At 35.9% G+C, this 21,555-nt stretch overlaps 1 protein-coding gene across 1 annotated transcript in view; it reads left to right on the top strand.

The window, feature by feature from the left end:
• The window catches only part of SEMA3A (semaphorin 3A), a 220,546-nt gene that overhangs the window by 78,019 nt on the left and 120,972 nt on the right, over positions 1 to 21,555 (top strand). Inside the window, exon 4 of the mRNA XM_033193060.1 lies at positions 9,582 to 9,701. Within this exon, the coding sequence (XP_033048951.1) occupies positions 9,582 to 9,701 (120 nt within the window). The remainder of the gene's footprint in view (positions 1 to 9,581; positions 9,702 to 21,555) is intronic.

The following is a 21,555-nucleotide window of genomic DNA, read 5'->3' as shown; positions in this document are numbered from 1 at the left end:
TTCATAATGGTTTTATCAGAGACCACCTGTGTGATTGATATAGAAAGAGTTCTGTTATGGGAATTAGACCTTATACAATCATGAGAGCTGGTGAAGAATTCTATGGAAGGCTACTGCCTGAGACAGGTAGTGGGTGTGAGGTTGTTGTAGGTAACTATAGTTGTTGATGTTTATAGAAGAAAAGCCGGACATGAAGTAGGAAGAGTAAGGACGAACTGAGACCCACAGCATAAACTAGGACCAGAGTCTGTCTTTTACTACCTCTAACTTTGTTTGGGTCGATTTGGGTGACTTAAAGAAGAAACGGATGCCTTTTGTCATGGAGCTATACAAATATCAGGACTCAGTCTGGTAGAAACTAACAAATGAGATTTGGTGGAAGCCAGAGGACCTGGAAGCCCTGGTACTGCCCCACGCTAACAATATGGCCAGCAGATCAGAACAACCTGGGGAGTGTAATGGTTGCAGCTTAATTTATACCTCCCAAACCTCATGCAGATTTCATTGATAGCCAGCCTAAACCAACCTGTAGGAAAGGGAATTTGAGGAAATATTTTTCTAGCTTATTTCAGTTGGCACAATACAATTCTGCCACAGCTATTGACTAACGCATGCTGTATTTGCTGTTGTATTGAGACAAGAATCATGGCATTTTTACTGCTTTGATAACAAGAGTGATTATAATTTATAAGCCTTCACTGCCAGAGGACTAGGATTTCATATAAATTCTATTGAACAAAATGCAATTGCCCTTGGTAGCTGAAATGGGCATAAAGTAATACTCAAAACCAATTTTTAAAAATCTGTCTCTGTTTAAGCATGGGCTTAAACTCTGTTAACTGCATCCTTTCAAACAATGAACTATTCATAATGGAGCTCGTCATAATTTGTGAAATGGCATAATATGTAGAAGAGTGTGAGAGTTAAGCAGTCAGAGAAATATCCAAACAATAGTGAAGTTTAATTATTTTAAGAATTGGGGGCTGGGCGCGGTGGCTCAAGCCTGTAATCCCAGCACTTTGGGAGACCGAGACGGGCGGATCACGAGGTCAGGAGATCGAGACCATACTGGCTAACACGGTGAAACCCCGTCTCTACTAAAAAATACAAAAAACTAGCCAGGTGAAGTGGCGGATGCCTGTAGTCCCAGCTACTCGGGAGGCTGAGGCAGGAGAATGGCGTAAACCCGGGAGGCGGAGCTTGCAGCGAGCGGAGATCTGGCCACTGCACTCCAGTCTGGGCGACAAAGCGAGACTCCGTCTCAAAAAAAAAAAAAAAAAACATTGGGGCCGGGCACGGTGGCTCACGCCTGTAATCCCAACACTTTGGGAGGCCGAGGCGGGTGGATCACTTGAGGTCAGGAATTCAAGACCAGGCTGACCAACATAGAGAAACCCTGTCTCTACTAAAAATACAAAATTAGTCACGGTGGTGGCGCATGCGTGTAATCCCAGCTACTCGGGAGGCTGAGGCAGGAAAATCGCTTGAACCCGGGAGATGGAGGTTGCGGTGAGCCAAGATCGCACCATTGCACTCCAGCCTGGGCAACAAGAGTGAAACTCCATCTCAAAAAAAAAAAAAAAAAAGAATTGGATAACCAGTTACCTATCAATTAATAAGTGCTAGTCATCATGCTAAGTAATTTACATGAATATATCCTTAATCTCATTTTTAGTTGAGGACACTCAGGCTCAGAGATTCTAAGTAACTTTGTTATAGTCACACAGCAAATGGAAAATGCCTGAGTAATTTTAACCCATGTCTAACTGACTTTAAAGCAGTGGTTCCCCAATCTTTTTGGCATCAGGAACTGGTTTCGTAGAAGACAATTTTTCCATGGGCCAAAAAGGGGATGGTTTCGGGATGAAACTGTTCCACCACAGATCGTCAGATATTAATTAGATTCTCACAAGGAGACCTCAACCTAGGTCCCTTGTATGCACAGTTCATAGAAGTGTTCAACCTCCTATGAGAATCTAATGCGGCAGCGTTAGATTCAGACAGAAGGCGGAGCTCAGGCAGTAGTGCTGGCTGGCCTACTGCTCACCTCCTGCTATGCAGCCTGTTCTTAACAGGCCACTGACTGGTACCAGTCTACCTGGGGTTTGGGAACCCCTGCTCTAAGGTGTAAGACTGATACAAGTAATTACCCCCATTTCTGTTTCACCATTATGAAATTGTTCGTTTTGCCCTACATGTTTTTTTCTTAAAGTTTTTGAGAATACCTTTTCAAATGCAAATATCCTTGAATAAGTAACATCTTCATTACATATCAATAAATATAAATTTAAAAATTCCTAATTTCTGAAATTTAAATGCATGCATAAATTATTTCTACAAGTTGATATATGCATACGGTTTACATACAAATATCCACATATATGTGCATATTTGGGAAGATTATGATATATGGATGATATTTGAAGAAATAATAAAATTATGCCGAAAAAAATGAAATTTGTAAAATGTCCTCTTTAATATCTAATTCTGTACAAAGCAGAAGATCCAAAGTTGGCTTATGGGTGACAAAATTATGATACCATGTATGTTCTGATGGTCAAAATATTTTAAGCAATAAATTTAAGTATATTTTGACTAAGCAGCAGATTGCCTCCAATTACCCACTTTCTTTTTAATGTTTGTATTACTCCATTAGGGCTAGCATAATAAAGTGGCACAGACTGGTTGGCTAAAACAACAGAAATTTATGTTCCAGTTCTGGAGGCTAGAAGTCCAAGTTCAAGGTGTAAGCAGGGTTGAGTTCCTCTGAGCCTCCTCTCCTTGGCTTGCAGATGACTGTCCTCTTGCTGCCTATTCACATGGCCCTTCCTCTGTGCACTCATGCCCCCGATGTCTCCTTATGTGTCCAAGTTTCTTCTTCTTATAAAGACACCAGCCAGGTTGGATTAGGGTCTACGCTAAGGGCCTCATTTTGACTTAGTCACCTCCTTAATGTCCCTATCCCCATGTAGAGTCATATTCCCAGATGGTAGAGATTAGAGTTTCAAGGTATGAATTTTGAGAAAATGGAGTTCAGCCTATAAGACAGTCTCACAACTCTGGTTTGATAGTTCATTTACCCTGTGGGCACTTGACTTCTTTTCAAACCGTTTTATATTGCAAAAGTTCTTTCTTTCTGAATGTTCTACTTTTTAATCTCCTTTTAAATCAACTACATTTTTGGTCATGAACAAAGGAAGAAAAGGACAAGAGTATACATGTGAAATATGCCGTAGGCACTTGCATTTGAATAAGTCATACATCAGTGTGTATGTAACAAACACTAAACTTGATTAGAGTCTCCAATTATTATAAGATGCATTAAGATAATATTTTATATTATAACTATAAAACAGACTTTAGGGCCGGGCGCGGTGGCTTAAGCCTGTAATCCCAGCACTTTGGGAGGCCGAGACGGGTGGATCACAAGGTCAGGAGATCGAGACCATCCTGGCTAACGCGGTGAAACCCCGTCTCTACTAAAATACAAAAAACTAGCCGGGCGAGGTGGAGGGCACCTGTAGTTCCAGCTACTCGGGAGGCTGAGGCAGGAGAATGGCGTAAACCCTGGAGGTGTAGCTTGCAGTGAGCTGAGATCCGGCCACTGCACTCCATGCACTCCAGCCTGGGCGACAGAGCCAGACTCCGTCTCAAAAAAAAAAAAAAAAACAGACTTTAGTACTTTGGACTTTAAGGACTCCAACAAAAATTAATGTTTGATATTAGGCAAGACAGGAGGTAGAAAGGAGGTAGATGGCAATGAAATCAAGCATTCTTCTAAATTATGGGCTCAGTTTTTCTGTCTTTTCCTAAGGTTACATCTCACGTGCAATTAAAGATGCAGTTCATCTCTCTTTTATGTGTAATGATTTCTGTTATGGTAAAGGCATGTATGCTAGAATTAAATACGCCAAATAATTTTGTCCACAATAAATTCCTTTAGATTGCAACTCTCCTTACTTGATGTAAGCAAATGACTTGGTTGCATTAAGGCATGAACACTAAATATTCAGCCCCGGGCATAAAATTGGAAACCACTGAATATCATTTTTGAAATAAGGATGAGGATTGTGAGTAATTCATCATTTTCCTGGTTTGGTAGGAAACATATTTATGTACATTTCCCAGAATATTTGCAATTGTCTGCATTTATTGTAATATGAGATAAAGAAAGGTTATGCTAGGTACATATAATGGACCACAGCCAAATCATGCAAATGAATGGCACACATCATGATGAATCCGAGTGACAGTATAATATAAAAGAAAACATAAGCCTAAAAATCGATACCATAAGCTTCTATGGTCCACACAGAATTTCAAAGTGAATTTTTTTGAACTCCTTTAAATAAAAGAAAATCACAGCGGTCAGCTTTTGCTGATAGCATGGTCTATGGTGCCTATGTGGATAATCATTTTGAACATGTTTGAAGGTTTCAAGTAATTTGAAAGAAAAATGTTTATAGAATCTTGAACAATATTTCTAGAACTTTAAAACAAATAGTCAATCTAGAGGGAAAAGAGCAGTCAAATTGGGCACTTAACTGCAATGAACATTTAAGTAAAATAATTTGGGAGCCTTATACAGAGAGTCTTCATTTAGTTTAATCATATAATTCAAGCCACTTTAAAAGTTGTTTTTCAGTTATCATAGGTTTAATGGTGATATAGTTCAATTAATATGAATATGCTTACATACCAAAATTACTGGCTATGTAATATTGCTAACTTTGTTGTGTTAGTTAAATCAGTATTATTTTAGATCTCTAAAAAATATAAAAGCATTGATATGGAAAGTTCAATTCATTTTATTATGGCATATTCTAAATACTGATGGTAAAAATGCCTCCCAAAATGGACAGAACTGCCTATTCATCACTTTAAAAGGTGAATGTTAAAAAAATTCCAAGTCACAAATTCAACATTAGAAGGCTAATATCATAATTACAACATGGTTTATATTTTAGTTTTATTAGATAAGCCTCTTTGGAGAAGAGATTTCTAACATCCTTTAGTGAATAGTAAAGTATTAGAAAGACGCAATTATGGATGATCGGATTACAGCTGTAATAGCACAAGGTTAAAAGAAAAAAAAAAAGACTAAACATTATTGCCAGATAAGTGCGGAAAAGCTTAAATAGAGGAAGGGATAAAGTGAGTGACAGGAACAATCTCACGGATTACTGCTTTGGCACGAAGATTCCAGTATTCAGCTAGCTTGCCAAATAAACTGACCAGAGAAAAAGAAAGTCAACAGATTAACTTCAGGAATTAAGCTTATTAATGGGTTTTCAGGCATAAATGTATCCACCCATCATGATAGGAAAAGATTTCCTTTGCTTTCCCAGCTGCTAGATTATGCACCAAAATATTTCTACATAAACTATCGATGGGTTAGAAGCATTTTTTTCTTTTTACATGAATTCTCACTGACCTGAGTCAATGTTATATGCTACCCATTCATTTTGGACTGATTTGTAGTTGAGCCAGAACAAGCTGTTTGATTTAATCATGAACTGAATATATTTGAATAGAGATTGTTCACGTTCACAAGTCTTCTCTCCTTTTCTCTTCGCTTACTTAGAGTAAAATTTAACTGCTCCATCCAGAATTTAAGAACATGCAAGGAGGTAATTGGAATTGGAGGTAAATCATATTCTTTTGTAGAAAGTATAATTATCGGAAGTTAGTTAAAAACACCTCAGTTCTGTTTTAATTTTCATGCATGGAGCAGTTGTTTTGACAGATGGATGGACTTTATTTTTGTAACCGTCCAGGAAAAGTCTGTGTAACACAGTCTAATCAGTGCTTCATATCTGCAATGTTTGTTTTTGAATCACTGTGCTTTTGGCTCCTGTATCTTTTCCTAGGGGTAGACATTTTCTTCTAAATTTATTACTCCAGGTAATATCTTTATACATAATTTCTCATTCCTTTGATATGGAAAGACCAGAGACCCTTAAAAACATAAGTGTAAGTGGTTTGTCACTAAGGGTGATGAATCATTACTCCTCAGGTGTGGCCTTGGATTTTACTGGTTTATAACTGCCCTTACTTTTATTTCTAGCTAACAATCTATAACACTGTTGCTCTGGAGAACATTTCAGTAAAATAAGAGGTCAGTATGGTTGCCTGATTCTTGGGAAGTCAACTTGTTGCTAAACTTGTCTGTGTTCATCAACTTAAATTCCAAAAAGGATCAAGGTTTGAAAAATGAATTCATTTCGAACTGATTCCACTCTCTTTATTACATTGTAAATCCTCCAGTGCTGAGCAAAGCAGTGCAGTAGTTTAAGGCCAAAAAGTACATTACATTCTGAGTTTTAAGAATCATCATGGTTCAAGAAAAGGTCAGAAACACTCTTCTTCTGTCTCCCTAGAGCAGAAATGTGTGAAGTGCGTTTCCTTTTTCTGCCACGCTTCCTTCTTTTTTAGAGGAATGTCCAAGCTGCTTCCAAATAAAATGAATATCCTGTTTTGGAACACTCGAAAACCTTGGCAGCAACAAGCTAGAGAAGGAAGGCAAATGAATGACAGGATTGATACTCTTTTATGTAGGTTTTCTGTTAAGAACAAATCCTTACTAACAATGTCTCTGTCAAGTTTTTGCTTCTTCTCTGTCCAGTTCTTTTAATACACTTTCCTCCTCCATTGTTCTTGATGAGTCTTCTCTCAGCTATTTTTAACCAAATTTGAAAGTATTTCCTTCCATTCCTTTGTTTTATTTCAAGCATCTTTATATCCTCTAAGCCCAAGAAATTTCTCTCCATTCTATTTGCATCAACCTCCACTTTCAAAGTAATATTGAGCTTGCCCCCAGGGCATGGTAACAATACAACCTGCTGCCAACTGGGAGAGTTCAGTGGGGAAATGAAGGGGATCATTCCAGGCCTTAGGCCAATAGAGTGGGTCTAGTTGCTTAGTAAAAAGATAGAATCCTGTTATCAGCACTCTCGGTAGAACCCTTTGCCAGGTTTCACAGCTATGGTCCTGTGATTGATTTTGTTCCAACAGCTCTGTAGGGGAATTGTTGTCATGTTATAGTGGTTCCTCTTTAGTAGTTAATAGAGAACAAATTAAAATTATGATATTCAGTGGAGCCCAATTTCATAGTTAGCAAGAACCCTGAGAGTTTTTCAGTCATTAATTACAATCTGCTAATTTCCTTCGAAGGACAGATGTAGTCACTATAAATTGCTAATCAGTTATTCAATCTGTAAGAGATAAAGAGCCCACAAATTCTGTGATATTATGATTCATAACAGTTGCAGAGGTGACATGAGCCTTTGTTTTGTTCACAAGTATTCTTACTGGTAAAATATGTTCTTCCTTATTTATTATGGAGAAGTAATTTCCACTGTCATATTTCTAAGGAGGTAGTTAGGTGACACTGATAAGACTAAAAAATTGGGTTTGTGGAAAAAATTGCATGCATATCTATAAAGGCATGGCATGCAAACTGAAATCCTGTTTTTTTCTAGAATGAAAAAGACATCCATCTGGGTTTGCCACTATTATTTATTAGGATATCTGTTTGCTTACCAATATGTACACAGCCAATTTCTTAGTTTCAGCGTATGGTGCTGGAACTGGTTATTTCTAATCTGGAATACTATCATATTGAGCCCACAATCAGAGATGATTATCTTTATATAAAAGCAGAGTATGTGGCCACCTACGTGTTTCAAAGTAAACATTTTTCTGAAAATGGCTTCTTTGCAAATGACTGAAATTTTTTTAAGAACACAAATAAATCCTTTGGGTAAGGCTCATGAATGCCGGGTTTGTAAATGAGTTTATCAGATGTTTCCCTTTCCACAACCTCTTTCCTCTGCCCAAGCCTTCATGCCCTATTCTCTTGGGGAAGGAAGAGAGACTCTTACAGAATGGAGAGCTTGTTGCTAAGAGTAGTGGAAGTTAAGTTATATCTGTTTCATAGTTTTACCTAAGAGGTACCCTATTTAAAGTGAAACACGGATGAGATCCACATACCTTTTAAGCTAGGAAATTTTTCCTCATAACAACTTGCAAGATCAATTTATTTCAGAGAGTAATTTTAAACATTGTAGTGCCTTACCAGACAAAAGAAAGACTCAGGATCTGTGTAGCAAAACAGTGGAAGAAATTATGTTTATTTTAGTTACCCCCAAAGTACTCAGCATATGTTAGGAAAGCATGAGGGAGGAGTCATAACTAGAAGCTTTAGCATTTTACTTTAAATGGGCCACATTCATTTTTAGGGCAATGTATTTTAGGGTCATCATCAGGTTTCATCCTAGAAAAATAAGTGATAATAGACAGCAATTATTTGAATTTAAATATCAATTAATCTGCTTAAGTTTGGTTGTCTGATCCTTATTTTACAGGGGCAATGGAATTAAGACAAAAATAATCAGCTTCAAATATAGAATACAGATGTCATGTGGAAATGTACTCAAATAATTTTACCACCTCAGTTGTAAGCTCCAACTGACTACATAAAGCACTCTGAGCTTTCACTTGAAAACTGGCAAGTCATAGAGAATGGCTTTGGGAGTGTGACACGCTTAGAAGTCCCAGGAACAACCCAGTCCTGTCATGTGTGCCTGCCTTGCTTGTACTGTTGTCCACACTTGATCCTTTTTTTTTTTTTTTTTTTTTTGAGACGGAGTCTCGCTCTGTCGCCCAGGCTGGAGTGCAGTGGCCGGATCTCACCTCACTGCAAGCTCCGCCTCCCGGGTTTACGCCATTCTCCTGTCTCAGCCTCTCGAGTAGCTGGGACTACAGGCGCCCGCCATCTCGCCCGGCTAATTTTTTGTATATTTTTAGTAGAGACGGGGTTTCACCGTGTTAGCCAGGATGGTCTCGATCTCCTGACCTCGTGATCCGCCCGTCTCGGCCTCCCAAAGTGCTGGGATTACAGGCTTGAGCCACCGCGCCCGGCCTCACACTTGATCCTTAACTGCATTTCTAGTTACGTATTTGGTTCTTAATTCCAAATGTTTATAGAAAAAAAAAAGGTAGTTAAGGAAGTCTATAGCCTTTAACAAAATCATTTTGAATGCAGTTTTTGTTATTTACCATGTGAATACTCATTTGGATATTTCCAAAATGGATTACTAATGATGTTTAAACTTTATGTTTATTAGAGGGTCATATTATATTATATTTTTGTTTTCTTTTCCTAAAATGGAACTGAAAACTGATTTTTGCTAGTAAATTTTCACCATCATTATGTTTAGTCAATTCATTAGTTAATCAAGTAATTTGCCGCTCTCCTTATTTCTGGAAAAATCACCTGTGATTATTGATTATCTAATTTTTTTTCTGCTTTTGTATAAATAAATTGAAAATAGTTTTAATGAAAGACTGATGGAAGGGCATAAAATAATTGTTCTCATCAGAGTAAGAAACTCTATATTTTAATGCATGTTATAATATAAACAAAACAATAGAAAAATAAATAAGTCCTTACAATGTTGTGAAAGGGATGCTAAAAAAAGAAAACAAAAGACAAATCTGTTCCAGCATGCCTAGCACCCTAGAGGACACCTCAGTCATGCTGATTGCTGAAAATCTTTGGTTTTCCTTTTGTCTTACAGAAAGAATGTGCTAATTTCATCAAGGTACTTAAGGCATATAATCAGACTCACTTGTACGCCTGTGGAACGGGGGCTTTTCATCCAATTTGCACCTACATTGAAATTGGACATCATCCTGAGGTAAAGCTGGCTTTTAAAAAATTGTGTTTGTCCATGACCCCTTTCTATTCAAAATGCTTCATTACTAATTTCTTCAGTTCATTTTGCTTCTGGTTCACTATTCAGTGGGACCTACTTCAAATTCAGATGCTGTTATTAATTTTAATCTGTGAATGCAAAAAGAATGAGAACATCACTCAACAAAAACTAGGGAGCAGGAGGAAAGAAGGAAGAAAGCATTTGTTTTCACCCTGGATTAGAGTCCAATCCGTTTTGCATGTGCAGCAGATGTCAGCAGGCTGAATGTGTGGTATTTTCTCCTTCATTTGTATATTGCCAGCCTTCTCCTCCATTTCCATCCTCAGCTAGAAGTGTCTGCCACCCAGTTGTTTTCTTCTGCCTAGGGATTAAGAAAGGATGCCATACATTTGCACAATGATCTGATCTCAGGTTTGACTCACATTATTCACATTTGTATTCTTGCTTGGCTAAGCTTTGATTGTATATTTTTGACTATTATTTTGGAGGTATGGGAAAGAAAAAAATGTTTTTTTTTTAAATCTGTCTATTCCTTGTAAAGATGTTTTAGTGAGGAAATTATGTACATTTAAGTAGAAATCAAGATAAAGAAAAAGTTGCTAATGTTGAAAGCAGTTTGGTGAATCTGGCTTATCAATAGCCTTCAATTATAAACCCTCTTGTAATTTTTGGCATGAAATCCTAAGAGGAACAAAAGTGTTCACGTGATGAGAAAATCATTGGTGACAATTGTCTTCAAAACTGGAATTCAGAAATACCCAACAAATAAAGGACTTATTTTGAAATATTTCTGATATCCTAAAGATGAAATAAAATTGACATGGTATTCACTTCTTTATAACTTAAACTTTAGATTCTCTCCCTAAATTTCATAAAGTGTCCCAAAGTGATATAAATATGTCTTTTGACCCAAATGAATTAGAAATCAAAATAGTTTCTGCTATATCTTCTTTGTATAAGAAATCACCTTAGATATTATGCAGCTTCTAGACTAAACACCATTATTTTTTCTTCTTGATGAACCAGGGAAGATACATTCCCAAGATCTCACTAGTTGCCCGTCGCTCTTCATCCTATTTCCCCAACCATATCCTTCCTTCTTCTCTTTTTTATAAGCCCATATGTATACTATTTTTCCTGACAGACTGAAGAGTTTTAAGTAAAAAGCAACTTTAGGACAGGCAATTCTACTGATGTTGCTTGTTTTACATTGATTAAATTAGGGATAAATTTATGCACATGATACTGGAGACTTTGTACACATAATTTGTTTTAGCACCTGATTTAGTCACTCTCTCTTTGCTGTCTTCTCAACCAATACCTATTGTAATACATCAGTTGCCCTAAAGCTTGGGCCCAAGGTGATTGTCTCACTTTTCTATATTCTGAAGGTAGCTCTAGAGAACCCCCTCCACATAATATTGTACTTTTTACATGAGTCATGGTATTGCACTTTTTACATGCGTCAGGAATTATGGTCTACATGATTGGCAATGGAATCAGGAATGCTGAACTTTTTTTTTTTTTTTTTTTTTTTTTTTTGTGAGATGGAGTCTCGCTCTGTTTCCCAGGCTGGAGTGCAGTGGTGTGATCTTGGCTCACTGCAACCTCTGCCTCCCAGGTTCGAGTGATTCTCCTGTCTCAGCCTCCCAAGTACCAAGTAACTGGGATTACAGGTGCATGCCGACATGCCTGGCTAATTTTTTGTATTTTAGTAGAGATAGGGTTTCACCATGTTGCTCAGGCTGGTCTCGAATTTCTGAGCTCAGGCAATCCATCGACCTCGGCCTCCCCAAGTGCTAGGATTGCAGATGTGAGTGACAGAGCCCAGTAGGAATGCTGAACTTTTAGCACAAATTAGCAGAAAGGACCTGGACTTTGGTGTCACATCTGGCTTCAGATCTTGCTCTACAACTTACTAGCTGTGGAGCCCTGGAAATATTACTTAACTTCTCTGAGACTCTGTCTCATACATGCAACACAAGCTAAAAATAATCTTTTGATTCTCGGGGTCTGTATATTTTAAATGCAAGGTTAACTTATTACCTCTAACTGCCTTCTACCGCTCCTAGCACAGTATGACCCATTGACTTTTTTTTTTTTGTCCCTGTAGAAACTCAAGGAGTTTTAATCCCATCATTGTTAAAAGCATATCTGCTAGCCTCAGACTGCAGAGCTTGCATTCAACCTCAGTTTGGTACTAGCTGCTTAATCTGGTGCAAATTATTTACCTCCTCTATATCTAAGTTTCTAAGCTCGAAATTTTTAAGGAAAATGGTCTGTACCTCATATGGTTGTGAAAGTTAAACATTGTCTAATGGATAATAAGAGCTGAAAAAAAGTCAATTAATATTAGAAACTGTAACTATTTTAAAATGCAAGTCTATACCCTTTTAATACAAAATATAAATCTGCATCACAGCCTAAAAACCGTGTTGCTATTTTGCTTAACAGCAGTTGTCACTTTGCCTCTTAAATGTTTCTCACTTCATCAGAGATTGTAAATTATGGCACCGGATTCTCATGGCTGCCGGGTGATTCTGCACATTTCTTAATTTCCCCTTTTTAAATGCGAGGCTTACATGATGTTGATGGTCATTTAAATTAAAACGCCATATGCTATCCTTGCATTTTTATCATTTTCCCGAAATGTTGACTTTTGAAGTTGAGATTTTAATAGAGTTAACAGTCTATTTCCTCTTCCACTCATCAACTACTCATTGCTGCCCTATGGGTGGGCCGCTGGGGAAATGAAGAGGTACAGGTTCTGGAGCCAGGCCATTTACCAGGATTTCCTCTACCCAAATAGCCAATATATAAAGCTTCCTGTCCGAGCATTCTGAGGTGGGAGATTGAAATGCGAGTGTTTTCCTGAGACTCTGAAACTCACAGCCTTTGAGAGAGGTCCTCCTTCAGAAGCTCAGTGATTTTGATTTGCATGATAACTATAGATTGTGAAATGCTGTTCCAGACTGTTTAGGGGATCAGAAGTAAGATTATTATGCAATTACCTGGGGAATTTGAAGCAGTCTAGACAGTCAATCTATGAAATTCTGGAAAAGATATTATCAATATATCTTGTCTAGACTACATCAAATTTAATTTTCAATGCTTAAGCTGCCTTAAGAGAGAATCTGCTTTAAATTCATCTATATTATACTTAAAACACTGCTTTTGGATTTAAATTGTTATGCTGTTTGTGAAGTTGAAAAAAAGAGGCAGTGTATACTTCGTACTATTGGGAGAAGACAGTAACAGAAAGATCGGGAGAGTGAGAAATAAAATAGCAATCGAAACAGAGGCCAGGATTATTGGCTTAGAGTTCATAAACTCTCATAGAGTTTGAATATATCAACTTCTTTTCTCAAGGGCAACTTTTCAGATAAAGAACCCATTTTTCCCCTAAATTCTAGTTTAGAAGTTGTATGTGTACTTTGCTATTACCTGCCCCACTCAAAATAATGAAAGACTAATCTCCTTTTAAAATTTTGTCTAGACATATTACAAATAATTTTATCATAAAAAAGACATTTCATTTGTTGCTTTTATTAAGACTTTTACGGATATTTAAACATTCAGTTTTTTCTTTGCAGTGTTCTTCCTTTTAAAACAACTTACCATCTTACATTCTGTTTTCAAGAATGTTGAAACTCCATCGTCAGAAAATGACATTATAGACTTAGCATTGTATATGGCAAAATGCCCCAGAAGTAAAAACATCACTTTGAAGGAAATCAGGGCTTACTTAATTATTTAATAGCTTTGGATCTTATAGGAGGAAAGTAATAGCTCCTTTAAAGTAATAATACAACCATTTGCAAAATAACCTTCAGTTTCATCTTCTAGTTATGAAAATAGACCTCTTTTACTCTTCAAGCATTTTAATAGCATAAAATCAAGAGTCGTTTAACAACAGAGACAGAATCTGAGAAATATGTCCTTAGGCTATTTTACTGTTGTGCAAAAATCACAGAGTGTACTTACACAAACCTAGATGGGATAGCCTACTATATACCTAGGCTATCTGGTGAAGCCTATTGCTCCTAAGGCTGTAAATCTGTATAGTACGTTACTATACTGAATATTGTAGGCAATATGTAGCATAATAATAAGTATTTGTGCATCTAAACATATGTAAACAGAGACAAGGCTTTCCAATGGCTATGAGGTCACTACGCAATAAGAATTTTTTAGATCCACTATAATCCTAGGGGCTTACCATCCTATATGCTGTTAATCATTAACCAAAATGTTATGTGCCACCTGACTATATTTACACTCCTGAATAGCATATTGCAAAATCTACTTTTGCTGTATCATGAATACCTCCTGACCACACACAGTATATCATTGATTGCTGTCTTAAACAGATTTTCTCTTTCCTGTGGTACATTTGGGAATTGGTAGACCTATTAATTAACTCCAGTTCTGTAAGATATGTGTCAATCAATTCTTGGGTATCTTCCAATAACACTTGACACTGCAGAAAACTGCTGGTGAGGTCACATACGTCATACACATGTGTGTGTTTATCATAAAATGCTTGCAGAGTTCATGGAAAAAATGATTTAGAATTAGAGTACAGATGAGTCTGGAGTTTAAGCTCTCAGCATCCATGCCATTGAAATGAAAAGCGTGAGTCATCCTTGACAGGCAGAATATTCCCAAATGGCTTACAGTATATGGTATTTCCCCTTCAAATGTACATCTGTTAATAAAACAAAGTATGAATTTAGAAGTACAGATTTTCGAGGACGTCTCTGGATGTTTTCTCAAATTCCAAATGGGTCTTTTCTACTTACTGGCAGGAAATCTAAAAAAAAAAAAAAAAAAAAAAGAAAAAAAGAAAAAAGGGAAAAAGAAAGAAAAAAAGAAAAAGGCAGGCACAGATGAGAGCTGAATTGTATTAACTCCATAAATACTCTCATAATGTCATGATTGCGATTTATGATAGAACTAAAGGGACATTAAGAAATGCTATGAGGCTTAATGGCTATCTCTAAGGTCATTTCCACAATGACAACCAATATATCTATATAAGAAATAAAATGTTTTGTCTGGTTCTTCCCTTCACTAGAAATAGGAGTGTGTTCTGATGCAAAACTTTGAATCAATCCTCTTAGTAACAGTCCCCCAGGCCAAAATGTTATTTAAGTGTGAGGTAATGCTCTGTCGACTAATTTATTCATCTAATCTAACCCATTCTATTTGAGTTACTTCTTTCAATTTATTATACAATTTAGTCCAATGAAGAGCAAGTTTATTTCTATGAATTGGTACTGGAGCTGAGAAATTCAGATATCTTGGGAAAATAATGAGGAGGTGCTTTGGGGTAAGTGTATCATCTTTCTGAGATCTTACATTGGAGTCTGTATTTATTTTGTAGCACACTAGCCTCAGTGAGAAAAGTTGAGATTTACTGGCAACTCAACTGCTCAGTGTCTCCATCAGATGCAGCGTATCCCTTATTTGCACTACGGACCCGAGGCAAATGTGATTAGAGTTAAGTCCATAGTGGTTTCTAGGTTTTTCTTTCCTAATCTTTCAATACTGGAATCATGTTGGAAGATGGACTTGTAGAAGTTACTATGCTTAATAAAGGAGACCATCATTTACATTCAAAATTAAATTTTAAAATGATCTGCTCTTTGTACTTGAGGAGAAGCTTTACAGTTAATAAATTCTGAGATTACTCACCAGTGTATTTTTGCATGAACTGTTAAAGTTCTAAACTCTAAATATTATCAGTAAGACTATTTCTCAAAATTAATAGAACTAGTGCTTAAGTGAGGGAGTAAGGTGACCTAAGTCATAATTTGAAACAAGAAAAAAATTTTAAAATGCTAAAAAAAGATACCAAAATCCAAATGAACATCCTTCACACCCTTAATTAAAATGTTTCAAGTCAGCGTTTTGTATTTTGACTTGATTTCCCCAAATATTTGATATATAAACACCATAGTTTTGAGATTAACATTCATTTATCCTGTACCACTTGTTTGCTCAATTGTAAAGTTTTCTGATACTACTTGACAGCCTTTTTTCCCCTAAAAACAGTGACAGATAGAAATGGAAATGTTAGTATTAAATTCTTACCTTGAAGGATATTTAGTTTTGTGTTTTAGCACATATAGCACACCTATTGCCAGGTAAAGTATTTGGACAAATTTAAACGGTTTTTCTAAGGCCGTATTGGTGCAATAATGCCATTCCCAATCACCGGTTAAAATAATATATTATTTATAGTATTTTATTTTTTAGTATCTGTGCTGCCGAAGCGAGCACTATAGTATCTGATTTTTGAATGACTTCTTTATTCAACAGAAATCAATGAAGATAAGGGCTACATCATATACAGTTAATATTAAGCATAAACATGCTTTCCTATTCCTTGTAGACTAATACCTGGTTTGGATCAAAGCTCCTACATTTACTGGGGTGAGACAGTTACTGGAGGTATTTATCTCCTCCTTACTCTTTCTCATAGATGATTCTCACTCTTTCTCTTTTGATTGATTCTCTTACACACATTTCCCATATAACCTACTTTAAGAGGAAATTTCTATTCATCAAAGCTTCCATTTATTTGTTATAAATATTAAATTTACAAAAATATGAAGAGCAACACTAAATCCCATTGCCTGTTCACCTGTTTGGTACTTTTTCATCTCCTTTTCATTCTCCAGGCATCATGATCCTTCTTTTACCTCTCGACTCTAGTTCTATGTTTTATTTTTACTTTCATTTTTTATCTCTTTGTCTCCTTGTGTAAATAATTTCATTTTAAAATCAAAGTTTAAGAGTGGAACTAGAGCTTGAGACTGCAGATGAGAAAGAAGGCATAAGTTTGTTATTTCCTAAAAATGTAAGAAAAGTAGCATAACAAACTTAGACTGAATTTCCTGAAATCAGAATACCTTCATCTCCTCCTGCAATGTGTTTCTAATAAATGGACATCAGTAAGTTATCTCTCAGTCTTGTTTTTAACTGTGATGATTTATTCTGATAATAATGTAAAAAATGATATAAGCACATTCTAAATTATTTGGATGGCTATCCCATAGTCATATATATATATTTTTTAATTTTAGTGCCCTCATTTGCTTGAAGCTTATGATTATTTAAATGCCAAAAATGCTCCTTTAGTGGTATTGGGCTAATGAGAAAGAAACAAAGCCTGCCTCGATATGTAAATGCTATATTCTGCCAATTAAGGGCCAAAGTAAGGCCAGAGTGCACGGTATGAAGGAAGATTTTGCTGTAGTTGAAAAAGAGAAAAATGGTGTGAGAATTAAATCATCCCAGAGCACAGGAAAGTTTAATTGGCAGCCTCAATGACTGTAGCTTCTGGGCACTAGGACTATGTTCACACAGCAAAAATGTATTTACTTTTCAGTATACATAGCAATGTCGTTGTCATGTTACATTACTGTAATTAATTTTGATCAGATTTGTTTTCCAATTTTGTTGGTATTTAATTTTAAATATAAAGAGCATATACTTAGTTACTGTTGAAAAAAACCATACAATATGTGGTAACTCTGACAGCATGCTAGAAGACACCTTACAAGTGTTTTTAAAAAGATAATGTAGGCCGGGCACAGTGACTCATGCCTATAATCCAGCACTTTGGGAGGCTGATGTGAGCGGATCATTTGAGGTCAGGAGTTCGAGACCAGCCTGGCCAACATGGTGAAACCCCGTCTCTACTAGAGATACAAAAATTAGCCAGGTGTGATGGCAGATATTTGTAATCCCAGCTACTCTGGAAGCTGAGGCAGGAGAATTGCTTGAACCCGGGAGGCAGAGGTTGAGTGAGTCAAGATTGCGCCACTGGGCAAAAAGAGTGAGACTCTGTTTAAAAAAAAAAAAAAAAGATAATGCAATCTCCTTTTCTGTGTTCACACCAGAGGATACTCTCCTTGCCCTAATTTTATAGCCCTGGTCTATGGGTCCCGATGGCTCTCTGCTGCTCCAGACTTAGCACATTTGGTCTGTATAGCCTTAATTCTGCTTTTTTCCTTACTGGATTAATGTCTCATCCAATTAGAACATGTAGATCATTGTCTCCCACAGCCAAAGCCAGACAGCTTGTGGTTTAAAAAAATGACTAAAACTCCTATGTCATAATAGAAACATTACCATGATTTGTAAAAAATAAGTCAAGAAACTCTCTTAAGGCAGATAAGTAGAAAAGCACACTTTAATAGTCACACTTTTATCCTAAATTAGCATCTTGAAATAAATCTTATGAGTTGATATCACTAACACGAATTCACACAGTTTATTGGTGATAAGGCATAGACTAGCACTCTTGTTTAAAACTTCATTTTTGTCATTTCCATTAGAGTCTATCAAAGTTAGGGTTTTCTAGAACACCTCTGTTCAAAGGCAGTATAATGCTAGCCTCATACGTAATTTTAGCTTTTCTAGTAGCTATATTAAAAGGAATAAAAATAATCACAGGTGAAATTATTTTTAATATATTTATTTTAACTCAATATATCCAAAATATCATTTAAATGTGTAATTAATATAAAATTATTAATAACATTGACATTATTTTTGTACTGCCTTTGAAATTTAGAGTTCTTGTGGGACTTATAGCTCAAATAAATTTAGTCTCATTTCACATGTTCCATAGCTTCATTTGGCTAGTGGCTCCCATATAAGACAGCTCAGTCCTACAAGGTAAAGCAAAGACAGAATACAGAATGACAGGTGACTATCAGATCTACATGAGCATTTGTGTAAAAATCAATATCTGATAGTTGAAATCCAATATTGTAGCTTATGATAATATTATTTAACCTGTTTTACATGTACCTGCCAAAACTGAATGAAATTTAGCAGTTAGAACTAATTGGAGTATAACTCAGCAAAGCTGGCATGTTGCACAATTGAACTTCAAGATAATGGGAGGAGAAAACCACTGTGTTATAGTCGCACAGTGTTTTTAACATAATGGTAAATTTTCAAATCATTTTATGGTGAAAGATTCAAATATTGCATAATGTCAATTGACATTCACCAGTATCCAAATATTTGGAAAGAGTCCTTATTTCCAAGAGAAGAGAAAATAAATAACTATTACTCTGGAATAGTGAAAAGGAGGATAATGATGTCATAGCTTTGTTTGTATCCAAAGTTATGGAACTCCTCTTGTTATCCATGACATTTCATTAAAGCTTCTGTGCTTTTGGTTTGGAAAGGACCTCACCTTATGGATCTAACAGTTTTGCTGTAAAAGCATACACATGCAATTATAACAAGCCAGAAGATATATCATAATCTAAGTTGCTGAGATGTATTTGTACTGATATAAATGCAATCGCAATGTAAAGAAAAAAAAAAGACATCATAGGGTACCATGGGGAAGCAGTCTGATTAGTCCGCTGTATCTTTGTGTTTAATCTCAGCATTGCACCATGATTCTCCTACAGGATGAGAGCTGGGGAAGGAGAAATAGTAGGGACTTGGGTGAGAATCAGCATGAGGTAATGAGACTAGCACTGAGGTCAAAAAGAAAAGCCTCATGAGCAAACCTTCTGCAATTAAGGTTTTATTACATATATTTGAGAGAGTACTAGAAAATAATGGAGACTTAACATTCATCTCTATGTTTCTTCAGGTTTGAGGCTACAATACTGATCAACTGCTATTAACAATGCCCAGATGACCTTGGAAGCAATTTGTGTTCATGTGAATGATTCAGTAGTGATAAAATGGCTTTAATAAAAACCTAGGAATATTTTTTCTTAATTTTCTAATATTAATGGTAAAGAATAACAAACACAAATATCTTCCCTCAAACGGCTCACATAGAAACAAATATCTAACTTCAGTGTTGGTAAAGACATCTGCAATAACACAAATCATATTCCCAATAACTAATAGTGATTGAATGATGAATATATATCCTGTACTTTAAAAGTATTACTTTACTTAATTATCACAAAATCTGATGAGGTAGCTACTCTCAGTATCTTCATTTTACTAATGAGAAAAGTAAGGTTTTTCACGATCGTTTTGTAATAGACCCGAGGCAAGCATGCTGTTGAGTAGTTTATATCTGAATCCAGAACCTGCACCTTTAAAAGGAAATTCCAGCACCAAACTGTAGGAGAAGAAAAGTAAAATGATTAGTTATGGTTTAGAGGACTGTGTCGGAGTGATTTGTTTCTCCTGGATTTATACTTCAGAAATACTGAGTGCACACCTCGTTTGGACAAAGTGATGAGTGTAAATAGAGGAACACTTGATGAGGTAAACAAAGGCCATCTTGTTCGAACTGGATTTTGGAAATGGATAAGGTATTGATAGATTTGGAAGACAGGCTACGGGAACAGCAAATGGAAGGAGAAAAACATAAATGATTGTAGTCCAACAGGGAAATGGCAAATAGCCCAGTGTGCATAGAGTTTACTGCTTTTCAAAAAAAGGAGATGAGAAAGTTAGGATCAAGTTCAGTTTAGGGAAGCTAGTCAAGAACCATGCAAGTTTTCAGCAAGACACAACCACTATTGCCATGATTCACTTTCAAACATATTTCTGGCGTAATAGACATATACATAACATCTTCTTTTGAGGCTATAGCAAAAGTTCAGTAGTGACATGATAAGACCCTATTCTGATATTGACTGAAAGATGCTGCGTAAAGTTACAATTCTCAAATGAAAACATCAAGATATCTGAGTAATAACCAGATCTCATAAGCCATTAGATGGAATATAACTGAGGTGATGACACTGTTTAAACTCCTCATTAAAAAAGAGTTTACAATTCTTTTGTGAATTAGTCAAACTTATTTTATAGCATATTGTGGTTCATGCACATTTAATTTTAACTCCTGAGCCTGCAAATAAGCTTCATTAAGCTTCATTTACGTTGTGCATAAAACATTAAGCTACTATAGGCAAAGTTATGTGAATTTTGCATTGATAGCATATCACAAAGGAGAGTTTCTCCGTACTTGTGAATAAGGAAAATGCTATTCTGGGGAATGTATATGTGAAAGTGATTCAATGCACTTTTCTTTAAAAAGAAAATACAAAACACAAAAATCAACCAAACAGAAAGAAACAAGATTTCATATATAGCACTTAGAAACAGTAAATTTTAACATCAAGAATCACTAAGCCATGCTTTATTTATACTTCTTTACTATATTATAGCTTATAATAGTTATGTGAATTTTTAATGAAAATGCAATTCCTAATTAATCTCTGGTTATTCTATCCAATTTATCTTCTGCTATAACTATTGTCCATGATTGTTGTTATTACTTTTATTACTATTAGAGGCTATTATTATAGGCACGGTTGATAGTTTTATCAAAATTATATAATTTGATTTTAATAATTCTGTGAAAGAAGCATTATCTCTGTCTCTCAGTTGAGGAAACTAAGGCTCAGGGAGGTTCAACATGTTACATAACATCACACAGCTAGTAATTCATCTGTCCTCATACCCGTCATAACAAATGGCCTCTCTAATGGCATCAATATTATACCCCTTTGAGATTATGCTATATGATGTGCTTATTAGTACTTAGTTCTAAACACTCTCAAAACTTTGAATTTCAAATCAAATCCATCACAATTTGCATTATCAAGTAGCATTATTAAATTACAAGTAGTTGTACTTGTACATTATCAAGTAGCATTACATTATTAATGCTACTTCTTGAAAGTAGCATTAAATTCTTCATGCTGAAATAGAGACAGCGTATGTCGCCTTGGTAAAATTCCTTGGCAGTGGCAAATTCACAGTCCTTTAAAAGATTATGGTAATAACATAAACTGGAGTTGTGTTTTCATAAAACTAGTGCTAGGAT

The sequence above is a fragment of the Trachypithecus francoisi genome, unplaced genomic scaffold (assembly GCF_009764315.1).
Source record: "Trachypithecus francoisi isolate TF-2019V2 unplaced genomic scaffold, Tfra_2.0 Lachesis_group4, whole genome shotgun sequence".
NCBI classification, from domain to species: Eukaryota; Metazoa; Chordata; class Mammalia; order Primates; family Cercopithecidae; genus Trachypithecus; species Trachypithecus francoisi.
This window is presented reverse-complemented; position numbering and strand designations above follow the sequence as displayed.